This window comes from Cricetulus griseus (assembly GCF_003668045.3).
Source record: "Cricetulus griseus strain 17A/GY chromosome 1 unlocalized genomic scaffold, alternate assembly CriGri-PICRH-1.0 chr1_0, whole genome shotgun sequence".
In the NCBI taxonomy this organism is placed as follows: Eukaryota; Metazoa; Chordata; class Mammalia; order Rodentia; family Cricetidae; genus Cricetulus; species Cricetulus griseus.
In genome coordinates, this window is record NW_023276806.1 from 29,605,559 (window position 1) to 29,624,199 (window position 18,641).

At 39.1% G+C, this 18,641-nt stretch overlaps 1 protein-coding gene across 1 annotated transcript in view; it reads left to right on the forward strand.

The window, feature by feature from the left end:
• The window catches only part of Enpep (glutamyl aminopeptidase), a 72,590-nt gene that overhangs the window by 47,411 nt on the left and 6,538 nt on the right, over positions 1-18,641 (forward strand). Inside the window, exons 13-19 of the mRNA XM_027395690.2 lie at positions 6,957-7,090; positions 7,214-7,269; positions 9,749-9,899; positions 11,566-11,639; positions 11,752-11,856; positions 11,948-12,118; positions 15,185-15,325. Coding sequence (XP_027251491.1) covers positions 6,957-7,090; positions 7,214-7,269; positions 9,749-9,899; positions 11,566-11,639; positions 11,752-11,856; positions 11,948-12,118; positions 15,185-15,325 — 832 coding nt within the window. The remainder of the gene's footprint in view (positions 1-6,956; positions 7,091-7,213; positions 7,270-9,748; positions 9,900-11,565; positions 11,640-11,751; positions 11,857-11,947; positions 12,119-15,184; positions 15,326-18,641) is intronic.

Below are 18,641 nucleotides of genomic sequence, written 5' to 3' on the forward strand. Positions count from 1 at the left end.
TATTATCCTAAATACTTTTTTCTTATATAGCTGATGCTGGCAGCATTGTTAGTCCTTTTATTCTTAATGTTAGTGGTTGGTATTTAAACAGAAATCGTAGTTATTGAAACTCCATTTGCTCTCTTCTCTTTTTCAACTAAATGATAAGCTCCTGGAAGATACAAAGTACTTACCATATCTCTTGTCCCCCATCAATTATCAGCAACTGCTAGGCACATGGTAAGAATTTGGTGAGCAGTTGCTTAGCAGAGGGCTGCTTGCCCAGAGTGTTCTCTGGTCATGTTAGCTGTGCTCTGGTTAGTGACATCCTTGGCTTTGATATCAGTTGCTATTTCTCTTATAATAATGCAGCTATATCTAATAGGACACCACCTTTATGCTTTATAGGAGAGGGCCTAAGACATTACTACAGGAGAGGGCCTAAGACATTATTCCAGGAGTGAGGTTTTGGAGGGGGCCTAAGTTGTTCCTCCAGATGCAGAATCTAAAAGAAGGTCTAAGACCTAGGGCAACTATAGATTTGGGGATGATGATTTTTTATGACTTTCACGTCTGGACTGTAAGAATTTAAATGAGCAAATCCCAGAATCATAGAAATAGAGTATGAAAATGTTTCAAATGGGTGTGATTAAATATCTACTACCAAACAAATGCCACGTGCATAACTTTATATGTGTAAAAGGAGGAAGCACTTTCTCCATGTTTTCTCACTGAGTCTTATGTATCATGCAAATGTGGAATCAGTTGTGCTGGCTTAGAACCTCAGTTTCTCAGCTCAGCCCCAGTCAATCAAGGAGATGAAGCAAGAAGGCTGACTGTCGTGTGTACTAATCAGGTATACTGGTATACTAATGCACAGTGCACCTGTGTAGGCTAATTAGATATCTTTTTCCAGTGAGCATATACTAAGTAAGGATCAGAGGATCATGGGATAAAGCGGTCATTTTAAAGATGTAATCAGTGATACTGACACAAAACCTTGTCCAGGAGAGCCCAGTTATTGCACCTAGAAACTGTCAATAGCGCCTTGATGCCATGAAAGTTTCTCATTTGCACAAGAGTCAAAGGAAGTGTTGCTGACTCACCATATCTTTGAGCGACTGTCCAGAAAATAACAACTTGGAAAGTCTATTTTCTTCCATCTTGTAGTTCCAATACCACCTAGATGTTGGAATCTTTTCATGGGCCTTTTTCAACTGGTATGCACAGAAAGATACCAGGGGGACCAGGACTACCGAAACAGCGATTACTTCTGTCTACTTTTTACATCTAGTTCTCAACAGCACGATGCTACTTAGCAGTAAAGGAGACCAGTATAAGTAGTCTAGTTCTTACCTAGTGAAAGGGAACAACTAATAGGTTTCTGTCACATATGCTATTGTCTGTAGAACCAGATCTCTCAAATTAAAAACCTGAGAATGCATGTGCAGGCTCAGGTGAGCACCTCCCTCCTGGGCAGATGGGAAGAGACACACCAGCAGACAGATCTTCACTATCCAGCTCTCCTTTGTCGGTGTTCTTCCAAACCACCCAAATCAATGTTACGGAAAACCCTTCCTCATGGTAGGTAGGTTGCTTTTTTGTACAGACTTCCTCGAATTGCATAGTATGTGCTAAAGCTGTAGCTGGAGGCTGAGGAAGGAGAGTTACTTGTTCAAAGTCAGTCTTCAGTATATAGTAAGCTCTAGGCTAGCCTGGGCCATCTAGCAACATCTTGTTTCAAAAACCAAAGAACAAACAATTGCCAGCAACATTCTTTGCAGGCAAATGCTCTGTCAGTTGCTGAGCTCTGGGGGAAGCCCTGCAGTTATAACTCCCACAGTCATGACTCAGTTTCTCACTTCTCCCCTCCTCTTCCCTTCCTCCCCCATTTCTCTTCTCTTCTCCCCTCCACCGCTCTGCAAGCTCACCAAGTTTTCCAGGCTAGCCTTCAACCTTCAACTCCTGATTCCTGATCCTCTTAAAGTCAGTCTCTTGAATAGCTGGGATTACAAATGCCACACAATGTTGTTGAAACAATGTTACCACACGTGGATTAAAAAGTCCATTCTACAGGGAATCATGCTTGATTTTAGAGAGTGAAAATTTTAAATGAATTTTTTTATTGTGTGAGTATGTGCATGCTGTAGGCATATTTGTGGCATATTTGTGCAATAGTGCACACACACTCAACCATGTGTATGGGCATGGAAATAGGAGTTCAGCCACTCTCACCTTAGTGTTTGAGGCAAGATATCTTACTAAACCTGAAGCTCACAGTTTTGGGGTTGATTGGCTGGCCAAAGGCCAGGAGATACACCTCTGTTTTCCCTCTGGTTACAGGTATGTGCTTACTAGGGGGATGTCGGGGGCGGGGAGGTCCCAGTTTGAGTCTCCATTTGTGTGGCCAATCCTTCATTCACTGGCCCACCAGCCCTGAGAGTGAAGTTCGCAAGAAAGAGCCCCATCCAGTGATAACTTATTCAACATTTGCTGCGTGGAACTAATTGAAATAGCATGGAATCATTTATAAAAGTGGGTGATAAGACTCCCCTGTGGTCATTATGCATCCATTTTCAAAATATAAAGTAAGGCTTCGGAGAATAATTTGAAATGGCCAAGATTACTAATCATAGAAAGAGTAGGTAGGGTGTCATCGTGCCTGTTTGTGTTTGCTTGTGTATACACATGGAAGTTCCTCCCACATGAACACACAAAGAAACTTAAAGCTGGATGAGTTAACTTTTTTTTTTTTTTTTTTTTTTTTTTTTTTTTCGAGACAGGATTTTTCTGTAGCTTTGTAAGCAGTCCTGGCACTCGCTCTCCAGACCAGGCTGGCCTCGAACTCAGAGATCCGCCTGCCTCTGCCTCCTGAGTGCTGGGATTAAAGGCATGCACCACCACTGCCCGGCCTTGGATGAGTAACTTTTATATTACTATGTACTTTTTTTTTTTTTAAATTGTTTCTGCAGCACAGATTGACCTCAAACTTGCAGCAATCCTCCTGCCTCAGCCTCTTGAGTGCTGGAATTATATACAGTTCAGGCATGTGCCACCCTGCCTGGCATATGCCAGGCATTCTTTATACTTTATTTCCCAGGGATCCTGTAAAGCACACACGCTGGTGTTCTAATCATTAAAAAGACTACAAACAGCTGCACTCTCTTCTACCCATAAGCAGGCCTTGGTTGTTCGTCTCTGCTTGCTTCGCCACGTCATGGAACAGCCCTACTGCTTGCTGTTGTCAACTGTTCTCAAAGTAGCATGAACTTGGAAAGTCCTTAACTACTGACTTCCTGGGTCTCAACTTCCTCATCCATAAAGTGAGAAAAATCACGGTAACATTAGACAGGCTTAGCCGGGCACATGGAAAGCACAGTAAATTACTGCAGTATTTAGATGGATTGCCAGGAACTTCTCAATGTTATTTATATTTGCTTGGCTATTTCTAGACCAGGCGGCCTATCCCGTTTCATAATAATGGGGACAGCTACCATCTGTTGGTCACATAACACCTAACGATGTGACCCTGCTTTATGTGCGTTATCTTACTTAATCTTCACAACAGCCCCGAGAGGGATTTTGATCCCCGTTTTCCTCCTGGTAAATTGTAACACAGAGAGGTCAAGTGATTTGGCCAGAGTTACACAGCTTGCCAGTCTCACAGAAAGGATTTTATCCCAGGTCTGTCAAACTTAGAAGTTCCTGTTCTATCTTCAGTAACATATGGCTTTACCCTGAGCAAGAAACTCTCCTCCCAGTACAAACATTCAAAGAGTGAGGTTGCCAAAAGATTAGCTTCTTTCAACAACTTCTTCATGGCCAAATGACAAAGAAAGATGAACACTGCACGAGTGAGGTAAGGGTTTATAATCTGTCAAGTACCTGCTCCAAAGGTTCCTAAGGAAACTTATTGTCTTGCTGAAGAATTTACTTATATACAATGAAAAACTACTGTGTCCTGGATGTCTTCCAGACCTTGCAAATGCTTCCAAAATTTAAATCATCTTTCCTCCCAAACTTGCCTTCCTCTCCTCTCTGACTGCAGCATCATCACTCACCTCACTGTGCGAGGCTTTGCCCCTCCTCTAGGCAGAAGGAGGGCTGTGCCGGCTTTCTCTCTAACATGATTCTGCTCTTCTCATTGTGGCCGCATCAGTCCAAGTTCTCACCCTTTTTGTCCTAGTTTTTTTTTTTTTTAAGTCATTGAGAAATCAGCTAATTTCTTTTTTGCTTATTTGTTTTTATTGAGCTAAACATTTTCCCCACTCCCCTTCCCTCCTCCCATTTCCTCTTCCACCCGCCCCACCCCCTTTCCCCAACACTCCCAATTTACTTAGCAGGTTGTGTCTTCTCTCCCTTCCTAGGTGGATCCATGTATGTCTCTCTTAGGGTCCTCTTTGTTACCTAGGTTCTCTGGGTTTGTGGCTTGTAGGCTAATTGTCCTTTGTTTCATGTCTAATATCCACTTATGAGTGAGAATATGTTATATTTGTCTTTCTCGATCTGGGTTACCTCACTCAGGATGTCTTTCCATCCGTTTGGCTGCAAATTTCAAGATGTCATTGGTTTTTACTGCTGACTAGGACTCCATTGTGTAAATGTACCACATTTTCCTTATCCATTCTTTGGTTGGGTCATCTAGGTTGTTTCCATGTTCTGGCTATTATAAATAATGCTGCTATGAACACAGCTGAGCAAATGTCCTTGTAGTATGATTGGTTATCCTTTGGGTATATGGTGGTATTGCTGGGTCTTGAGGTAGACTGATTCCCAATTTTCTGAGAAACTGCCATACTGATTTCTACAGTGACTGTACAAGTTTGCACTCCCACCAGCAATGGAGGAGTTTTCCCCTTACTCCACATCCTCTCCAGCACAAGCATAAGCTGTCATCAGAGTTGTTGTTTTTTTTTGTTGTTGTTGTTTTTTTGTTTGTTTGTTTGTTTTTTTTTATCTCGGCCATTCTGACCAGTGTAAAATGGTATTGCATAGTTGTTTTGATTTGCATTTCTCTGAAGGCTAAGGATGCTGAGCATTTCTTTAAGTATCTTTGGGCCATTTGAGATTCCTCTGTTGAGAATTCTCTGTTTAGTTCTGAACCCCATTTTTATTGGATTATTTGGTCTTTTGATGTCTAGTTTCTTGAGTTCTTTGCATATTTTGGAGATAAGTCCTCTGTCAAACAAAACTCAAGTCCAAATGGATCAAAGACCTCAACAAAAAAACAAATAGACTGAACATCATAGAAGAGAAAGTGGAAAGTAGCCTTGAACTCATTGGCACAGGAGACCACTTCCTAAATATAACACCAGTAACACAGACACTGAGAGCAACAATGAATAAATGGGACCACCCCAAACTGAGAAGTTTCTGTAAGTCAAAGGACAGAGTCAATAAGACAAAATGACAGCTTGGGAATTTGGGAAAAGATCTTTGTCCTAGAATATTACAGCTGAGTTTGAAGTTGGTCTTCCTGCTTTTAGAATCTAATCCAGAATATCTTCCATATCCCTGTCAAAAATTACTTTTTCTAGAAAATAGACTTAGGCATGTTATTTCCTTGTTTGACAGTCTTCTCTGTGTTTTTCCCTCTCAAAGGATGAAATCTTTCACATGGCACATGCCATGAACACTGGTCTCCCTTGCCAGCCTCATCTGCTATTTTCCAGTACTATTTCCTAAACTATATTAAACTCCTGGAAATCTCTCACATAGTCTAAGTCCCCACACCATTATTTGAATGCAGACAAAATATACACTAATGGAAAAGTGTAGAAGTAATGCTGACAAATACTTGTGGTATCTGAGCACAGCTATTACTTTTTTTTTGAGACAGGGTTTCTCTGTGTGGCTTTGGACACTATCCTGGCACTTTCTCTGTAGACCAGGCTGGCCTTGAACTCACAGAGATCTGCCTGCCTCTGCCTCCCGAGTACAGCTATTACTTTTAAGGAGTACGTTTGACCTAAAATTTAGGTCTCTGTCTCTTCAGCATTGGGCTTCTAAAAGCTTGATGCTGGAACCTTGTGTGTGTATTGGATGGTACTTTGGTAGGAAAGTTAATTTGCTAACTCCACTGATAAAAAAGCACTATTATTGTCAATTGAGATAAGGACATAGATGACCTTGCGAAGACAAATAAAATTGAAAGTACAAGTAGGAAGTGAATTGCCAAGTAAGAACATTGTATTTGGGTTCCAAGTCAATTTCAGCACATCCTGACACCTTAAATATGTCATGATTCTCACGCTACTCTTCTGCTTAGTGATGGTTATTTCCACTAACTATAATCTGAATGTTTTTGTTCTGGCGATATGACTCAGGGGCTCCTCCCTGCTAGGCAAGTGCTATACCACTGGTCTGCATCCCAAGACCTGTTTTAATTTGATTTTGAGGCAAGGTCTCACTAGGTTGCTCAGACTCGCTTTGAACTCACTGTAGTCCAGGTAAGCCTATAATCTGTCTCAGCCCCACGAATAGCTGAAATTATGAACATATACCAATAGCTTCTGAGATGATTTAGAGAAGGTGTTCTTTAAATGTTTGCCTCTCAGCCCTTCTGCAGGCTGTCCTAGTGAATAACTTTTGCATATTTTATCCATTACACTTGGGAATGTATGGGCTCCTCCTAGGAGGCATGGATTTCTCTGTCCTTGGGCATTATTTTCTTTACTGAAGGACTGACCAACTTAGGGTTATTGTACTCGTGTGACATGCTTCTGCCAGGGAGGAGTGTAAGTTACAAATGGTGAGATGCTTGTTGACATTGCTTATTTCTTGTTCATCTTGCTCACTCTGGTGACATTCTAAAGTTAGGCAACTAAATAAGAATTAGGCTTAGGGGCTTTGGGTCCAAATCAAACTCTACTCGTTGAGCTAATATTGCTTTTCTTTCCTTTTGCCCTCTGGGTCTAATTTCTGTGTTTACAGTGTATGCAAACATGTTTCTCATTAGTGTTTATTTACTACCACAGGAATCACTTTGAATTCTGGTCTTGGTGGAGATGTTTTTCTCAAAATAAACCCAGATCACATTGGGTTTTATCGTGTAAATTATGAAGCAGAAACTTGGGACCGGATAGCCGAGACTCTGTCCTCAAACCACTTGGTAAGAGACAGTGTGGTTATGAATTATTGTAGTTTTGTTCCAAGAACAGCATTTTAAAGATACTAATTTTTTTCAGTGCTCTTTTGAGAATCATGGCTTTTGGTTTTTTCCTTCCTCTTTCAGAACTTCTCCACTGCTGACCGTACAAGTTTTATTGATGATGCATTTGCTTTGGCAAGGTATGTCTTGACATGTGGCTGGTCCATTTAAAATACCATGAGTTTTCCTATACATCTTTAAAATTAATTACAACTACATTTAGGTATCAGTTTTTATTTTAATTGAAAACATCCGAAGTCTGTATTTTAATCATTATTGTTATTTTTGGCCCTCTTTTAAAGGAATTCACATATAAGCTATCCATAGACATACAAACTTCCCACCTCTGCCTTCTTTCCTGCTGGCATGGGATGTGATATACTCCATATCAGGGTCCTTGACTTAATTAGTGGTATTTTAAAATGATCAAAATTGCATCTTAGACTGATAAGATTGCTCAAAGGGTAGAGGTGGCTTCTGCCATGCCTGATGACCTGATTTTGGGCCTCAGGACCCACGTGATAGGAGAGAAATAATTCTGATATACTGTTCTCTGACCTTCACATATGCACAGTGATAGGACCATCACCCTAAAAATAAGCAAGTAAAATGTAAATGACACAGTTTTAAAATATCCCTTCATAACTTGATTTAACAAATTCCCAGTGTTTCAGTTTTGTGAGTCCAAACTTACTGTTAGATCTTTTAACTAGAATTATGAGTTTTTGTCTAAGTCTTTGGGACAAGAAGAATAAGCCACAGTCCTCTCAAACTGGTTAGCGTTTTGGAACTATTTTGAAAATTTGACTTTTTTGTTTCATGATCTGGGAGTAATCTGAACTTAGAGGAAGAAGCAATCTATTGGGGAACAGAGGGACAGTGACTATGGCACATGTTGATATTTTTTTCTGATCTGAAGGGGGGATTTAAGTGAGTCCACCAGACCCAAGATAAATGATAAACAGGTATTTATTAGGGAAGCATTACACAAATAATAGTAAATAACTGCCACAGTCTTCCTGCTCCAGGAGATGCAGTCTCTGCCCTTCCAATGCTCTCACTGCATCCCATGAGTAAGCCAACCCCTCCTCTACCTTATAAGGGGTCATGGCTGCTCACCTGAAGCCACGCCTATAGGGTGTGGCCACCACAAGTTCGCTAGCTAAGCAAGATGACACCATACTGACCCTCTACAGGAGCTAGATACACAGCTCATTTGATTTCTATGTTTTTCAGTAGTCTTTCTAAGCATGAGGGTAGATGTGGATTCCTTAGGAAGTGTTTTCTACCTCCTTTGCCTGAATTGGGCATTATTCTTAGGTGCCTAATTTTTTTTCCACAGTACTGTATCATCATTGCTTGTTAGTGTACATACTGCCCAAGAAATCCTCTATCATTATGGCCATCCAAACTAACATGTGACTGTTACTTAGAATTATTGTTTAATAACTACTAACCAATCTAATTCATGGCTAGACTGATGGTTAGTAGTTGAAGCATTTTACATTTTACATGGATTCCTTAGATGACATCGGAAGTCCAAAAATGTTGACATTTTTCAAAGGGTTATAGGCTTTGAACCTGACTGAAATTCTGGTTCTGTAGAAATTGAAGTAACCTTTTAACCCTGGTCTGGATCAAAATCCTTACAGAAAACTAGAGGTGACTACATAAAACTATCGTTAAGAAATAAATGAGAGAATAGGTAGATGGAACATAAAAGATTATCTTCCTTACAAGTTCTCATCAGATTCTATTACTTGACCAAAGTGCAGCCACCTTGGCTTATTAACAGCAAAGATGTGTTTTCCAAAGCTCTCCTGAGTTGGACCTTTTCAGCAATGCTCCTGAACCTCACAGGGAGAGGTAGGAATGTCTAACTTAGGGCTGCACATTCAACCATCACTTAATCTCAGCTCCTAAAGCAGCCATGCTTCTTCTTTATTCACCACTGGTGGCCATGTAGAGAGACTTCTCTGGTTAAGATTGAGAGTAGCATTTTCTGTGTGTCAACATTCAAAATGTTAAGGGCAATTTTGAGGACAAGGTTCTTCTCAAATGTATCTAAACCAAACTTTCAGAAATACTTTTCCATATTTTTTTGTGATGCCATCAGGGAAGTACTCCATCACTCAGCTTTGGCCCCAACCCTTAGCAAAAAATTTTCAGTTGAGTCTCAACAATAAGTGCAATTTCTTTCTCTTTTTAATATATATATATATATATATATATATATATATATATATATATCTTATGTGTATGTATACACACACACATATATATATATATAGATATAGATATAGATATAGATATAGATATAGATATAGATATAGATATTGGGGGAAGCCCACAGAGGACAGAAGAGGGCATCTGATCCTCTAGAGCTAGTATTATAAACAGGTGTGACCCTCCTGACAGAGATGCTGAGAACTTTGGTTGTCTGCAAAAATAAAAATTGCTTGTAACAACTAAATCATCTCTTCAGCTCCTAAGTTCAGTTTTTTTTTTTTAATTGTTTAGGAGAATTGTCACTAACATGAGATGCTAGAGTCACTATGCTGGTCCTTTTAATTGAAAGTCCAGTTTTCAATACATTGTTCTATTTGTTTTCTCTCACAGAGCTCAACTTCTGAATTATGGGAAAGCTCTGAATTTGACCAGTTATCTCAAATCAGAAGAGGATTTCTTGCCATGGCAGAGAGCCATCTCAGCTCTAACCTACATCATCAGCATGTTTGAAGATGACAGAGAGCTGTACCCCATGATAGAGGTGATGCTAATGCTATGAGCATACCACAAATGCAAATGTTCAGTAGACTGGGGGGGGGGGGCTTCTACGGAAGGAGCCCTTGAGGGATATCTGTCCATCACATGAAATCAAGAGATGTTCGAGGACTTGACTCATCAAAGCAGACAGACTGTCTGATCTTTTCCACTTTGAAGTGTTTCATATTTGTGTTTCAGTATATCTCAAAAAGGTATCCATTTTAGTATCAAAATGAATGACTATTTTATTTAAATTTATAGTATTTTAAACTGCAAACTAGAACCTACTTTAAAATGGATTTAGCTGCTAAAAATAAGTTTATTCTTAACAAAGTATAACAAAATAAGAATATTATATTTTCTTACTCTCACCTCCACATTGGGATTTTGTTTTAAGTCTATCATTTCTGTTTACCTTTTCTTTGTTATTTCAATAACACTTGGGCAGGCTGCTTACAATTTTAAACAGATTCTGGGCCCAAATCTGGCAATTTTGTATATTAAATGAAAGACCTTTGGAAAAATGATTTGATATTTGTAAGTGTAAGTTTTATTTGTGAAATAGGAATGTTAGTACTTGCTACTTGCTTTCATGTGGTAATGGGATAGAGAGGCCCCCTAAATGGTCTTTGTAAATCTAAATAGCTGTCATTTTTTAATATAACATCAATGCTTAAACAGTCATCTTAGTATCAGAAGTGTGTGAGGTGTTTTTCTACTTATACTATAATGAAGAAATAGTTGTTTTTTCTTTTCCTGTTGCTGTGATAAAAATACCCTGATAAAATCAATTTAAAGGAGAGGGTTTATTTAGTACACAATTACAGGTTACAGTCTCTTAGACAGGATTTCTGTGCTGCGAAGAGACACCATGACCTCAACAACTCTCACAAAGGAAAACATTTAATTGAGGTGACCGCTTAGTTCAGAGGTTCAGTTCATTTTCATAATGCTGGGGCACAAGGCAGATATGGTGCTGGCTACATCTTGATCAGAAGGCAACAGGAAGTAGACTGTGTCACTGGGTGGTATCTTGAACATATATGAGAACTCAAAGCCTGCCTCCACAGTGACACACTTCCTCCAAGGCCACACCTCCTAAGAGAGACATTGTGAGATTATGCAGGCCAATTACATTCAAACTATAACACAGTCCGTTGCTGGGAAGTCAGGGTGACAGGGACTTAAAACAGCTGGTCCCTTTACATCAACAGTTAAGAGCAGAGAGCAAATAACTAATGCATGCTTGTGACTGCCCAGCTTACTTTCTCCACCCTTACCCTAGAATCCCCTTGCTAGGGAATGGTGCCAACCATGGTGGCCTGGGTCATTCTGCATCAAATAATGGAATCAAGACAAATCCCCATAGACTTACCAGATCTAGACACTTTCCCACTGAGAATCCGTTTTTGGGTGATTCTAGGTTATGTCAAGTTGACAATCAAAGCAACAAAGCTCAGTCAGCATTTTTAGAAAACATTGAAGAAAGATCTAGAGTGGTTTCTATGTTTAGGACTGAAGGAAAACTCAGCATTATAAAATGTGACCACCTTCTTTTTCTAAGCGCTGGCCCAAACTTCTGAAAACTAGTATGGCAAAGATTATAATGGGGATTCTAGGTGACACAAGAGACAGACAAATGACAAGTTCTTACTCTGCTTCTATTTCAGACGTACTTCCAAGGTCGAGTGAAGCCCATTGCGGATTCTCTGGGATGGCAGGATAACGGAACCCACATTGAAAAGTTATTTCTTACCTTTTAAAAACTAATGTTCATTTAACATTTGTGTGTTTGTGTTTTAAAATATGATGAAAAGTTGCTAAGGCTGTGGCTCTGTGCTCCTTTGTTTTTTAAGGTTACTCCGTGCCTCTGTGTTAGGATTTGCATGCAAGATGGGAGACAGAGAAGCCTTGAACAACGCTTCCCAGTTATTTGATAACTGGCTCCAAAAGAACGAAAAGTGACTATTTGTGTTGTTTGTCTGTCTAGAAGATTTTAACAGAGTTGTGAGTTAACACATGAAATTCCTAAAACTTTATTTCTTCTTGCAGCATTCCTGTAAATCTCAGGCTTCTGGCCTACCGCTATGGCATGCAGAACTCTGGTAATGAGACTTCATGGAACTATACTCTAGACCAATACCAGAAAACATCCCTAGCACAAGAAAAAGAAAAACTGCTCTATGGGCTAGCTTCTGTGAAGAATGTTACTCTTCTGTCAAGGCAAGCTCTTTCTCTTTGCTTTGTGGTGCTGGGGGTTAAATCCAAACAATGCTTTGCCCATGCCAGGCAAATTTTCTAATGTTAACATGTATTCCTTTTAAAATTTGTTTTTAGACAAGGTCTCACTATGTGGCCCTGTAGATTAACATTAAGGCAATCTTCCTGCCTCTGCTTCCCACCAGGACTGCCATGTTAATGGGTAATTTAAAATAAATTTGGGAGACTGGAGAGATGGCTCAGCAGTTAGAAGCACTGGCTGCTCTTTCAGAGGACCCTAGTTTGATTCCCAGAAACTACATAGTGAGTCACAACTGCCTGTTAACTCCAGTCCCAGGGGAACTGATGCCCTCTTCTGGCCTCTGGGGGCACCAGGATCTCAAGTGAGGCACGGACACACATGCAAAGATGTCCATACACATAAAATAATAAAAAATTAAAATAAATAAAACAAAATTGGTTTAGATTAAATAGAGACCAGAGTCATCTTGACACATGTCAAATCATTACACTAGATGGCATGTGCTAATTATATTTGTTAAAGAATTGAGCAACTACTTTAGATGTTTTAGAGAAGACTCTTGCGGATGCAGGTATAGAAGAAAAATTACACACACTCACACACACATATACAACACACGCACACACACAAGCCTTCAGGGCCTACCACATAAGTATATTTTCTTGAATTGCAATGGCCTAGTGTGACAAAATATTCCTCTAAGACATTTGTTGTGAAAGACAAGTTGCTCCACATTGCACCATCTGCCATAGAAAGTGGTTTTTATGGCTAGTGGTCTTTATGAGCTGTGAATTTGAAGCAATATTCATATTTGAGACCAATAAATCCAAGCATCTACAGAGTCTTCCAGAACTTAAGTGATGACCATAACTCAAGGAGGTTTGGTGGCAAGTTTGGGGTGAAGTGAGGGGTCCCTTGGAATTCTTGCTTATCCAAAGCATATGATAAATGTGCTATATTTCACATGGAATTAGGTTTATCTGTACAACTGCAAGTGCTTAAAAAGGTGGCCACCTTTGTTTTCTAGCCTATTGGTTCTATAAGCCAGTACAATGAGGAACCATTGACACTGGCTGTGTCCATCTGAAAGTCTGGTTTTTAAATAAGTTGTTAAATGCAAACCCCAGTCCATGTAGTATATTAAAGTAAGTGTCCCATAGTTTCCTCCCTTGCACCTTTTCCTTTTATATAAGGAAGTCGTGTGTCCTTTTGTAGTGATGGAGAAAGGGATGCTATATTTCAATTCCCTAAGGTATTTACCTATTTTGGTCCTGGGCCAAAGTCTGTTGGGTTTTATCTGGTCACATCTTACCTTCTAGAATGCTGTCTTGTGGAGATGAACGCTGTGGTCACAGTCATGTCTTCCACTCCTGAATTACTGTGCTGTGTAACACTTGTTTGCCCTGAGGCTTTTTCAGAGTCCCCACACATTTCTTTTTGAGACTGAAGATATGTCTAGGGTCTCCCCCACCCCACCCGCACAGCCAACAAGCCAAAGCAGCATGGGTGTTCCTTAAATCAGTTACTCTAGTCACCTCATCTTGCCTATGACATACTGTTGTGCTTCCATTCCACAAATGGGAATTTCACAAAGTTAGATATTGATCGACAGAACCTTCCCCTGAAGAATGAAAGGATATGGTAATTTATTCCAATGTCCCACAGCGTATGAGTTTAACTTAAAGCCTGAGTTTTCTCCAGTGTTGCTAATGGTAAATTTCTGGGGTCAAATGTCTTCCTTTTCTATCACAGTGCTAGAAAACCCAAGAAAACAACTTAAAGTAGGGAAAGGTTAATTCTGGCTTATGTCTCAGAGATCTGAGTTCATGTTCCAATGCTCTTAGGCCTGACAGAAAGAGCAAACATGGCAGTAGAAGAGTAAAGAGAAGGAGGCTGCTCACCACATGGCAGCCAGGAAACAGGGAGAAGCAGAGAAGGAAGCTGACAACATACACTCCTCAAAGTGATCTACTTGCTTCAATTAAGCAGGACCTCTTCCCAGCTTATTGAGTTAGGCATTCGTTACAATGGAACAATCCATTGATGAAGACAGCACCATCATGATCCAATTATTTCTAATATGTTACCAACTGGGGACCAGGCCTTCAACTCCAGATCTTTGGGGCCACTTTATATGTAGACCCCAATATTAAGTGTGCCTGATGTTGATATGCTTAGAAATGTAAAAATCTATGTTTCTTTCCTCTTTGATGAAGGATGTATCTCTCTAATCTACCTAACATCTCAAGTTGAACAGTGATCCTTTTTGGTAGTTATTAACCCTTAATCTCCCCTAAAAATAGGAATGGTCCAAGCCAGCAGGTAGGAAGCCCTGGATCAAGACAAGCAGATTATGAAAATATGTCTGATATAGGTTTTTTTAGGTGCCATTCTCATAGTAAACAAAGTATGTGATGCATTCAGATAGAAATAATTCCAATAGCAATAGGGACTTAGAAGGTCAACTCTAGTTAACACCGCAGTATAACATTGAGGGACATCTACCCATCTGTTCTTTAATTCATCCTGAACTTATTTGTATTACACTATAACTATAGCTAGCTAATCTAACCATGTAGCTTACATTAGCAAGCCAAGTTTAAGATCTGACCTATAGAATAAGACCTAAAGTTTTTTTTAACATACACTTTTTTAAATTCAGTGGAATAATAGACAAGTAAGTATGTGTATTCAATTCAATAAATGCTCATTTATTAGAGTAATCACTAAAATTTAGTTTGAGTTGTTTTGGTGCTTCCAAAATAATTTAAATTTAGAATTAGTTTAATTTTCAATAATAGTTTTAATATTTAACATATTTAACATTACCTAGCTTAAAATTATTAGACTTACATCAGTTCTTTAAAAAACAGCTAGATAAACTAATTTCATAAAAACTTCTTTTTCTATTTGTCATACTTAATTCATTTTGTCAGTTAGTACTCAAGAATTGAGCTGCTGGGATGAAAGCTGTGTGGACCTAAAATTTAGATGATAGCTTACATTCCTACTTCATTTTGAAGAAGTTTTCTTCTGCCTTCACTTAGGTATCTGGACATGCTCAAAGACCCAGATATTATTAAAAGTCAGGATGTGTTTACAGTCATTCGCTACATCTCATACAACAGCTACGGGAAGAGCATGGCCTGGAACTGGATACAACTCAATTGGGACTATCTGGTCAACAGGTAGGACAATCAGATAATGGCTTCTTGTTCTCTTTGTGTGGCACTCTCTACAGGTGCCTTCTTTTTATATTTGGTGAACTTTCTCTGACTTCTCTACCATACCAAAATGGCATATCGCCAGAGCAAAAGAATCACAATACTGTCCATCCAACTCTGCTGATTTTAGGCATAATTCTTTTTTTCTTAAAGTTACTGTTTCCAGCTGATCAACAAGAGTCTGAGATGTGGAAAGAGAACTAAATCGCATTATTTTTTGCTTAATTAAAACAAGTTCATATATTTCTGCCCACTCTACTGATACATATCAAAATGTCAGATGCATGTTTAGTTCTCAACTACTATTTGCTGAAGGCAAAGTGAGAGTTCCTGGAGCTGGGCTCCAAGCAGAACCCTATGTCTCCAGAACTCATTGGTAGAGCAACTTCCATCTTCCTTGGCCAGATAACAAACTTTAAATATTCCAACTGCTTCTTAAAAGAGAGCTACATTTCTTAGGCAATAGTACTTTGGGGGTGGATGGGTGATTTGGCATATGCACATCTCTCTCTCTCTCTCTCTCTCTCTCTCTCTCTCTCTCTCTCTCTCTCTCTCTCTCTCTCTGTGTGTGTGTGTGTGTGTGTGTGTGTGTGTGTGTGTGTGTGTGTGTGTGTGTTTTGTTGGTGCTGAGGACTAGAGAATCCAGGGCCTTCTGTCTGCAAAGCACAAAGCACACACTCTATGACTGACCTGCCCTCGTGCAGCTTGGGAAATGGGAACTACCGATGACAAAAGAAGAACAGAACAGATGAGAGATGTTGCCCCAGGCTTCTTATTTCTTTAGCCCCATGCAGAAGATGTGCTGCTGGTCTTGGCTCTAGACCTCTAAATGCAATGCTCAATTTCTGTTAAAAAGGCATTTCTTTGGCTGAATATAAAATAGAATACAGTCTAAATACATTTCCCAAATAAATGCGTACACATTGATGAAAGGTAATTCCACCTGAAGCCTCATGTTAGGAAGTCTCCTTGTCTATCTTAATCTTTCCTGGTAATTACGATCCTCTGAGAAACATAGCCATTCGGATGACTTTTACCTCCTTTCTCTTCTGCAATTCACTGCTGCCGCTGCGAGTATTTCTATTCCCTTTCCTTCTGAGATGCACGTTGTATCTCTAGCTGTCAACTAAAGTTTCCTGCATTGCTTTTGCTTGTTTATGATAGAGTTTTGCCCTTTCCATTCTTGTGACTAGATAGAGTCACTGTCCATCCATTTCTTGGTTTGTTTTGTCGAGACAGGGTTTTTCTGTGTAACTAACTGCCTTGGCTGTTCTGCCTTGTCACTATGTAGACAAGGCTGACCTCAAACTCACAGAGATCTGCCTGCTTCTGCTTCCCAAGTGCTGGGATTTTTTTTTTTTTGTTTTTTTCAAGACAGGGTTTCCCTGTGGCTTTGGAGGCTGTCCTGGAACTAGCTCTTGTAGACCTGGCTAGTCTCGAACTCACAGTGATCCACCTGCCTCTGCCTCCCGAGTGCTGGGATTAAAGGCGCCTGGCTATTGGTCTGAGGACATTCGCACACATGAATTCATATCCATGGTTCATTGGTCTGTAATTGTTTCAGTGAAAGGCTTGGCTTGGTCTGAGTAAATTTATTGAACAAGAATGTGCTATCTGGGCCTCTGAATCCGTCTTGTGTGAGGAGTACTTTCCATTAGAAAGATGGATACCTAATGATGTCTACTGTGTGTTTTGTGTTAGCTGAAAGACCACAAGTCTATGTATGCTGCAAGAAATTCAGATAAATGAAGCACAATGCTTACTTTAAAATTGTTGTGAAAAGATTATTATACCTTAGCAATTAATAAGTAAGAAAAATAGGGTTTTTTCTTGTTATAGAGACCATAAACATCTGTCTTTAAAGTAAACATAATAGATCTTATAAACTAAACTGTTTTTGCAAGGACAATGAGTTGACTAACCATTGTCAGAGCTCTGCCCGCAAACCTTGCTCAAGGCTTTTAACATTTCTTCATTGTCTGATACTCTAACTTTTATGAGATATTATTAAAGATGGACCCAACACAAGATCATACAGTAACCACATGTCTATTACACTAAAGGCAATGTCAATTATGTTTGGTTTGAAGACATAGAATTTCCCTATGAAAAACTAATAAGAGACAAGTTAAATAGAAATGAGCCAAGTTTTATTCAAATATTTCCTAACTCTTGAAGGATTTCCAAATTTTCGATTGAGTGGTGTTACTGTCTCTATTTCTGAATTATTTATTACTGCCCTCAAATAAATAGTCCATTTTTTTCTATCAAGCTTTTTTCATGTGACCTTTATAACTGCTGTTTGCTGGGCCACTACGATGATCTCCAATTTGAGCGTTAGCCACAAAGCCCCAATGTCTGTGGGAGATGACGCTATCCCTGTACCTTCTAAACCCTTTGGTGAAACTGAATCACAGTGAGTTCAGTAAGTCTGTAGTGGGGCTTGACCAAATTTGATTTTATCTTGTTACAGATGAAAAAATTCAACAATTTTGAGAAAATGAACATGATGTGAACATTTAAATTATCTCAGAATAACTTAATAAACACCCAATTATAAGTTTTGAATACATCAAAATGATTTCTATATGATGTAAGATTAGGTATATAAATATGAAACCAAAGATGATTACCTCATCTAACTTTTTCAGGCTACTTAAAGATATACTTAAATTCTTACAAGAGTTTTAGCCACTTGGATGAAAGCACAGTATGTCTCCCCTTATTTTCTGCATTTCATATGATATTGGGCCCACGAGACAAACATATTTTGTTCATGTGTAGGTAGTGTTTACACAAGTATTTGCAGTTTTTATTCACTGTATTTGTTGATAGCTCCCAAATATTTCTTTTAATGTTTAGTCACTAAGATTTAAACAACAATAATTCAGAAATCATAGGCCATTCAAATAACTATGACTTGCAGTTAGCACCTGTTCTTGGGACTCATAGACTCTCACTGCAGCAACACATAGATTTCCTTTTTTAAAATTCCCAACTTCCTGTTACAGAACTGATATGTGTGATTTTCAGAAGCTGCAGATGATAATAAGAACATTTAAATAACCTATAATGGAATCAATCAGGAGTAATTTCTGCTATCACATCAGGGTTTGTTCCTGAGTCATTTCTCTATGGCTGCTTATTTGATATACATGGAGTCATGTTATCTATGTGGTTTTATGATTTATTTATGATTTATGAAAGGATTTTAGGATTTCTGATAAATGACATTTTATAGTAACTGCCTGTTTCCCCAGTGTTTTCCTTTACTAAGTGT